Source organism: Triticum dicoccoides, chromosome 6B, assembly GCF_002162155.2.
Source record: "Triticum dicoccoides isolate Atlit2015 ecotype Zavitan chromosome 6B, WEW_v2.0, whole genome shotgun sequence".
NCBI lineage: Eukaryota > Viridiplantae > Streptophyta > Magnoliopsida > Poales > Poaceae > Triticum > Triticum dicoccoides.
Window position 1 is genome coordinate 396,173,375 of NC_041391.1, and position 8,796 is coordinate 396,182,170.

The 8,796-nt window shown below is 46.2% G+C and overlaps 1 protein-coding gene across 1 annotated transcript; it reads left to right on the top strand.

Annotated features, from left to right (window-relative positions):
• The first annotated feature begins 435 nt into the window (after positions 1-435).
• Positions 436-1,668, top strand: LOC119322005 (zinc finger BED domain-containing protein RICESLEEPER 2-like). Its single transcript, XM_037595517.1, has 2 exons — positions 436-1,142; positions 1,415-1,668. The coding sequence occupies exons 1-2, from the start codon at positions 533-535 to the stop codon at positions 1,417-1,419; spliced, it is 615 nt and encodes a 204-aa protein (XP_037451414.1). The 5' UTR covers positions 436-532; the 3' UTR covers positions 1,420-1,668.
• The last annotated feature ends 7,128 nt before the right edge of the window (positions 1,669-8,796 follow it).

Genomic DNA, 8,796 nt, shown 5'->3' on the forward strand with positions numbered 1-8,796 from the left:
TGGAACATTTGCCAGATATGCTGGATTCCAGTTCCCTTATATTGGAGGGTAAGTACTTGCATATGCGTTGTGCTGCACATATACTTAATCGGATTGTGAAAGATGGTATGTATGTCATGGAGAAGAGTATAGAACGGGTTCGTGATAGTGTTGCATATTGGCCTACTACTCCTAAGAGGCATGAGAAGTTTGAAAAAATGGCACGAACTCTAAACATTGAATACAAGAGAAGGTTGCTTCTTGATTGTAAAACCAGATGAAACTCAACCTACATAATGCTAACAATTGCATTAGAATATATAGATATTTTTGAAAAACTGAAGGCTCATGAGAAACTATTTAGCTGCTGTCCAACCAAAGATGATTGGAAGATTGCTAAGGAACTTTGTGAGAGGCTCAAGGTTTTCTATATGTCACTGAGGCATTTTCAGACACTAAATATGTTACCGCAAATTTGTTCTTTCCCAAAATTTGTGGTATTCAGTTGGCAATACAAAAATGGTCTGCTAGTGAGAATAAGGTTGTACAAAAGATGTCTGAGGAAATGAAACAGAAATTTGACAAATATTGGAAAGATGTACATGGACTTATGTCTGTTGCAACTGTTCTTGATCCAAGGTACAAACTTCATATGTTGCAAGCTCTGTTTGGTTCTCTCTATGGAATTGAATACGCAGATGTTAAAGTTGATGAAGTAAGGAAGTTAATGGCTAATCTGTTGGAGCAATATCGAGAAGATGTTGAAGTTGTGGCTACATCGGAAGCTATGGACACTGCTGCTGCACAAGTTGGTGGAGTTGATGATGTAATGAACATCTTTGATCAATATATGTCCTCAAAACCTACGATTTGTGCTTCTCAAGTTCGGACAAAATTAGACTTGTACTTGGAAGAGCAAACCATCAAGAGAGTACCGGACAAAGATATGGACATCATAAATTGGTGGAAAGTTGCAGGTGCAAAGTATCCTACTTTGCAAAAGATTGCTCATGACATATTGCCTATCCCTGTGACATCGGTGGCATCAGAATCAGCGTTTAGTACTAGTGCTAGGCTACTTAGTTCACATCGTAGCCGACTTGTGCCAAGTATGGCTGAAGCACTCATGTGCATGCAAGCTTGGTCCCGTGCTGACATGATAGGTAAATAATCCTCTCAAATTGCAATCATTCATCTAATTTATATTACAGAATAGTTAGTTTTTTTACTGAGTGTTCCTTCATCACTTAAATCTTGCATCAGGGGATAGCAACTCCACTCTCTTTGCGACATTTCAAAGTGTTCTTGATGACGATGAAGAAACTATGGTAGCATATTCCACTCATTATAGTTGATTTTACATGATACAATATTTGGTTAACGTTCTTTATTTCCATGATTTTAATTATTGTTCTTATGATATGTTTACATGAAGGATGAGTCCGAGTCTATCATAACTGAAGCTTAGTCGGTCATGCGGTGAAGAAAGAAGATGATGCCTAGAAGAATACCTTCCTTCACTTGTAATGAGAATTGTGATGTACTTATGTCTCCTGGCTGTAGGAAACTAAGGCTGATAAATTCTGTTGGGCTATTTCTATGCTATTTTGTAAGAAATTAAGACTAAGAAATTATGTTGGGCTCCTATGTCATTCTGTGAGGAACTAAGGCTGAGAAATTTCTACTTATGCTTATTTGATGTTCTGATATGTCATTCTGTGAGAATCTGAATGCTTATTTCATCTGGTGCCCTTCTCATAAGTCATTTTGTGAGAATTTGAATCTTTATGTGAATGTTGTGCCATGTTATGTGATTTTCAAGGTATTATGTATACGTGTTTTGATAGGACCCGATGGGTATCCATTGGTTATGAATATCCATCGGGTTTGGACATGGACACAATTTTTTGCCCGTGGGTTTTTTCGTGGATGGGGAAAGAATAACCTTGTGGATTCGGATATGGATTTGGTTTTCTTCAACCCGGGCCTAACCCGATCCATTGCCATCCTTAGCCATGAAGGATTTAATAATCAGGCTATGGCCTGCCGAAGCTATGCCCAGCAGCTACTTCGGGCTCGTGAAGCGGCTGGTCAATGCCTGCCCTCGGCTTGATGCAATCGAGCGTTTAGTATGCATCGAAGGCGCGCGCATGGCCTTTGCCCGAGTCAAGATGCATTGGGTGAAGATGGACGCTATGAAGGTTGCAGTCGAGGGACCGCCAGCGGGCAAGGAGCACCACACGCCTGAGCTGTATTTTGAGAGTGTCCTGGAAGGATCCCGCCTTGTGGCAGAGCAATGTGCTAAGGATGTTATCTTTGGAAGAATACATTCATGTTATCCTGTCCTATACTATTAAACAAGATCGTTATGTAATATAATGCTTGTTATTTTAAATTTTACCTCCTGTGCGGCTGTTTTTTTAAATCTGAGAGTTGGCCAGTCGTCGGCTTCCGCCCCCACGTAGGTAGTACAAGGGTGTTTGGGATGAACCTAAACACTCTTTACTCCAAAGTTTGGTCCTTAAAGGAGGTGTTCAGCGCAACGAACAAGGCAATCAGACTATGTGACTTTATCACCCTCACTTAGCCATAGGAGTTTGACAATAGAAGACTAGGCGCAGCCCCTAGTGTTCGGAAGTCCGAACTTGGGATGCTGTAAACACCTGATCGGATAAAAACCGAGTCATCGCATAATGCGGAAAAAATCGCTAAAGATTTGTAACCTCTCGAACAGCTGACCGGCTCACGCCGCTTCATGACAGTCAGTTTTCGGCTTTCTCTACTGAGGTGCTCATTCGGATGAACCAGGACACAATCGCATTAGTTCTCCCTTTACTACCCTAGCCGATATAGCGGAACGTAAGGTAGTAAGCACAGGAGCTGGGCAACCCAACTATTGACCAAAGACATGATTCAGAGCCGATGCATATAATGCTATGAGTACAGGGTGCCGAACTATACTATAAAAGTGTTTGGACTTTGTTGCCATATTATGGAGCGTAATGAAGCCCCTGGCGAATTAAGGCGTACCAGAGTGTACATGTGCAATTGATAGGAGTATCAAAAAAGAAAAGTGAAGCAATAGGCTAATGCCGCAGAAATTTTGCCTAAAACTATTTTCCATTGTAGTTTGATTAATACGTCAAAGCGTATTTTGTACAAATAGTGCAATAAGCAAGAGGGCTATTTAACATGCCATGACCAAGGGAGAGCTGCATGCGGGTTCTCAAAAACAGGTATAACGATTGTTTAAAGAAACCACCTGGAAATTCCCCCATACGCCAATGCTTCTTGCCATCTTGGTGTATCCGTCCCTCTATAGGTCCGTCGACCAGGTCACCAGGAAGGACCTGGGAAAGAAAAGAGACCTGAAAAGAAAAGGAAAAAGTAAAAGTATGAGGGTCCAGGAGCGATTGAGCCGTACTATGGACCACGATCTAGCCGTGCCTCCGTCTATGCCCATGGTATTATAAGTGCATAGTTATGTACGTGCGGTACGAATGTCACCGCTTGGTCTGGACTGGGACAGAGGCTGGATTGCTAGTCAAGCTCTTGACGAGATGGACTGTCCTGCTGCAGGGTAGTTCGGACTCATTTGCTAGTGTCCGAGAGCTTGGCAGCCGAATTAAGGTTCTGCCTGAAAAGGCCGCTCTGTACTTCTGCTGCAAGGGCCGCGGTGTGCTCCTTGACACGAAGGGAGCGTTCCGTGTTTCCATTGACTGTTATGACACCACGTGGTCCAGGCATTTTGAGCTTGAGATAACCGTAGTGCGGCACCGCATTGAATCGAGTGAATGCGGTTTGTCTGAGTAGTGCGTGATAGCCACTACGGAATGAGACGATATCGAAGATCAATTTTTCGCTTCGGAAATTGTCCGGGGATCCGAAGACCACTTCCAATGTGATTGAGCCCGTACGGCAGGCCTCTACACCCAGTATGACACCTTTAAAGTTGGTTTTTGTGGCCTTGATCCTTGAGGAATCAATACCTTCTTTGCACACTGTATCCTGATAGAGCAGGTTCATGCTGCTGCCACCGTCCATGAGGACTCGTGTAAGGTGGAATCCATCAATGATTGGGTCGAGGACCAGTGCAGCTGAGCCGCCATGATGGATACTGGTCGAATGGTCCCTGTGATCGAAGGTGATCGGGCAAGACGACCATGGGTTTAACTTTGGGGCGACTGGCTCCATCACGTAGACGTCCCTGAGCGCGCGCTTGCGCTCCCTCTTGGGGATATGGGTAGCGTATATCATGTTTACTATTTTAACTTGGGGGGAGGGACTTCTTCTGTCTCCCTGTGTTCGGTGGGCGAAGCTCCCCGTCATCGTCCTCGCTTTGTGACCCCTTCTCCTTGTTCTCGGCATTTAACTTGCCGGCCTGTTTAAAAACCCAACACTCTCTGTTGGTATGATTGGCTGGTTTATCAGGAGTGCCGTGGATTTGACATGGACGATCGAGTATGCGGTCCAAACTGGACGGGCCCGGATTGTTTCTTTTATATGGCTTCTTCCGCTGACCAGACTTAGAGCCACTGAATCCGGTGTTGACCGCCGTGTCTTTGGTGTTGTCACTGTTGCTTCGACGCTTGTGTCTGTTGCGCCGGGGCTTGCCGTTGCTGTTTCTGGCTTCAGAAGTGCCAGGTTTACTTGCATTGTTATTGCTACGGGCTAGCCAGCTATCCTCGCCCGTGCAGAAGCGGGTCATAAGCGTTGTGAGGGCTGCCATGGACTTTGGTTTTTCTTGGCCGAGGTGTTGGGCGAGCCATTCGTCACGGATGCTATAAGGCTGCTAGGGCTTCGGCATCCGGACAGTAGACAATCTGGTTCTTTTTAGTTAAGAACCTAGTCCAGAAATTCCTGGCTGACTCTCCAGGCTATTGCACTATGTGACTTAAGTCATCGGCATCCGGAGGTCGGACATATGTACCTTGGAAGTTGTCGAGGAAGGCATCTTCCAAGTCTTCCTAGCCGCCGATGGAGTTTTCTGGTAGACTGTTCAACCAGTGCTGAGCTGGTCCCTTGAGTTTTAGCGGGAGGTATTTGATGGCATGAAGATCATCACCGCGGGCCATATGAATATGGAGAAGGAAATCCTCAATCCACACTGCAGGGTTTGTAGTCCCGTCATATGATTCGATGTTCATGGGTTTAAACCCTTCCGGGAATTCATGTTCCATTACTTCATCAGTGAAGTAAAGGGGGTGTGCGGCGCCTCTATACTGGGCTAAGTCGTGACGTAGCTCTGATAGAGTTCATCTGCGGTCTTCGGTCCGGGCATGGTTATGTTTTTCACGTCCGGCCGGATGGCCATCATTGCGCATCAGGGCACGCCCAAGCTATCCATAGATCGAACTGGTCTGGCCTGCTTTGTTTTCCAGGTCATGCCGCAGGTCATGTGTGTATCCCCGAGCTGTTGTATTTTTGTTTTTATGGTGAGGTAGTGCTGACTGGTGTTAGGCTCGAGCTGCTGCTTTGTCCCGGCCACGTGGTGGTCGGTCGGCTGCATTATGCATTGGTAGGACAGGCTCTAGCGCCTCGTCATCGAACTGGGGTAACACTTTGTGCTTCGGGTAGCTTTTTATTGGGGGCTCGAGGCCGTATTCCTCGGCTGCCAGGACATCAGTCCATCTGTCATTGAGCAGTTCCTGATCAGGTTGCAGCTGCTGCTGCTTCTTTTTCAGGCTCCTTGCAGTGGCTATTAGCCGGCGCTTAGAGCGCTCCTATTCGACGGGCTCCTCAGGCACGATAAAGTCTTCGTCCCCGAGGCTCACCTCATCCTCGGAGAGCGGAAGGTAGTTACAGTCCTCCGAGTCTTCGTTCGTGGCCTGTTCATCAGGGCTAACTCGCCCATCTTCCCGTTCGTCCTGTTCGGAGGTTGGCTCAACGGGGTCTTCATTGTCTTCGGCGTCGTCCGGAGTATTGTTTTCTCCTGTGACGGTATTGCTGTTTTTACCACGGCGTGGCTTAGAGCGGCACCGCTGACACCGGTGCTTTGGCTGTATCTCAGGAGGCTTATCCCCGACTGGATTTTCATTGTCACCATTGTTCTCTTTGGGTGTATCCAGCATGTATACGTCATACGAGGAGGTGGCTGTCCAGCGCCCTATAAGCGGTGGTTTTTGTGCTTGCTCCTCTCCGGCATCATCGTCCATACCGTTGATGTCTTCGGAGTCGTAATCGAGCATGTCGGTTAAGTCCTTGACAGTGGCTATCTAGTGGGTGGTGGGTGGGAAGCGAAATTCATCAGCTTCCAATTCAAGCCGGATATAGTTTGGCTGAGAGTCTCCTGACAAGGAGAGGGCTTTTAGTGAGTTTAGACCATCGCCTAAAGGTGAGTGTCGAAAGATGTCCACGGAGCTAAACTCGACGATCGGCGCCTGATCAGGTTCGATGGGCGCAGATGCATGCGGTTCGGAACTTATGGCCGGAGATGGATCTGAGGTTCCGATGACATAGGCCCAACTTGAGGTTGGACCTATGTGCGGTTCCAATGCCGCTGAGTCTGTGGCTTCCTTGGCGGGGTTGAGCATCCCGTACTCGGATGGCGCAATCTGCTCCGGATCTAGGGCCAGACCGGTTATAGGTGCCATCTCCTGAGCACGGTCCGATGACAGATTTAGGTCATGTTCATCGTGGTGACAGGGAGCAGCCGTCATGGGCTCGAATCTGTCGAAGATCAAGTCTCTGCGATATCAGCCACGTAATTCAAACTTCCAAATCTGGCCCTATGGCTAGGGGCATAACTATCGATCTGCTCCAGATGGCCAAGCAAGTTGGCCCGCAGTGCGAAGCCGCCGAATACGAAGATCTGTCCGGGGAGGAAAATCTCCCCTGGACTGCATTGTTGTAGATGATTGATGCAGCCATCAAACCTTTTGGTGACGATGCAGTGGAACTCTCAATGAAAGCACTAATGTCGGTGTCAAAACTGGCAGATCTCGGGTAGGGGGTCCCGAACTGTGCGTCTAAGGCTGGTGGTAACAAGAGGCGGGGGACATGATGTTTACCCAGGTTCGGGCCCTCCTTATGGAGGTAATACCCTACTTCCTGCTTGATTGATCTTGATGAATATGAGTATTACAAGAGCTGATCTACCACGAGATCGTAATCGCTAAACCCTAGAAGTCTAGCCTATATGATTATGATTCTGCCCTATGGACTAAACCCTCTGGTTTATATAGACACCGGAGAGGACTAGGGTTATACAAAGTCGGTTACAGAGAAAGGAATCTACATATCCGAATCACCAAGCTTGCCATCCACGCGAAGGAGAGACCCATACGGACACGGGAAGAAGTCTTTTATCTTGTATCTTCATAGCCCAATAGTCCGGCCCATGTCAATATACCGGACGTCCGGGGACACTGTAATCCAGGACTCCCTCAGCCACCTGGGGTGCCCCCTGAACCGCCTCTTTCTCTATAAATATCCCAATACTCTAGAAACCCTAGGGGAGTCTTTGAAAATCAATTCCAGCCGCCCCAGAGTCCAGAACTACTAGATCCAATCTAGACACCATCACGAAGGGGTTCACCACTTCCATTGGTGCCTCTTTGATGATGCGTGAGTAGTTCTTTGTAGACCTACGGGTTCGTAGTTAGTAGCTAGATGGCTTCCTCTCTCTCTCTCTCTCTCTCTTGATTATCAATACGATGGTCTCTTGGAGATCCATATGATGTAAGTCTTTTTGCGGTGTGATTGTTGGGATCCGATGAACTTTGAGTTAATGATCAGATCTATGTTTTTATCCATGAAAGTTATTTGAGTCTTCTTTGATCTCTTAAATGCATGATTGCTTATAGCCTCATATTTCTTCTCCGATATTTGGGTTTTCTTTGGCCAACTTGATCTATTTATCTTGCAATAGGAAGAGGTGCATTGTAGTGGGTTCGATATGGTGCTTGATCGCAGTGACAGAAGGGGAACCGACACGTATGTATTGTTGCTACTAAGGATAACAAGATGGGGTCTATATCTAAGCAAATAGATAAACGGATCCTGTCTACATCATGTCATCGTTCTTATTGCATTACTCCGGTTTTCCATGAACTTCATACACTAGATGCATGCTGGATAGCGGTCGATGTGTGAAGTAATAGTAGTAGATACAGGAAGGAGTCGGTCTACTAATCTTGGACGTGATGCCTATATAATGATCACTGCCTGGATATCGTCATGATTATTTTAAGTTCTATCAATTGCCCAACAGTACTTGTTTTCCCATCGTTTGCTATTTTTCTCGATAGAAGTCACTAGTGAAACCTACGACCCCCGGGTATCTTTTCATCATATTTGCCTTTGTGATCTATTTTCTTTGCATTTATTTTCAGATCTATTAAACCAAAAATACAAAAATACCTTGCTGCAATTTATTTGTTCCGCGATCTATTTATCCTATCTACCACTTTTACCTCATGTTATTTGACTATCTTGAGGCGTCATATCCGAAAGGGATTGACAACCCCTTTAACACGCCGAGTTGCGAGTATTTGTTATTTGTGTGCAGGTGCTGTTTACGTGGTGTGAGGAGGTTCTCCTACTGGTTTGATAACCTTGGTCTCATCACTGAGGGAAATACCTACCGTCGCTATACCGCATCATCCCTTCCTCTTTGGGGAAATACCGACATAGTTCTAGCAGACATCAAAAGGAATTTCTGGCGCCGTTGCCCGGGAGGATCTTCAACATCAACGAGGTTCCTAATCACAAATCTCATCTCCTTGCAATTTACATTATTTGCCATTTGCATCTCGTTTTCCTCTCCCCCACTTCACAAAAATTTGCCGTTTTATTTGCCCTCTTTTTCGTTCACCG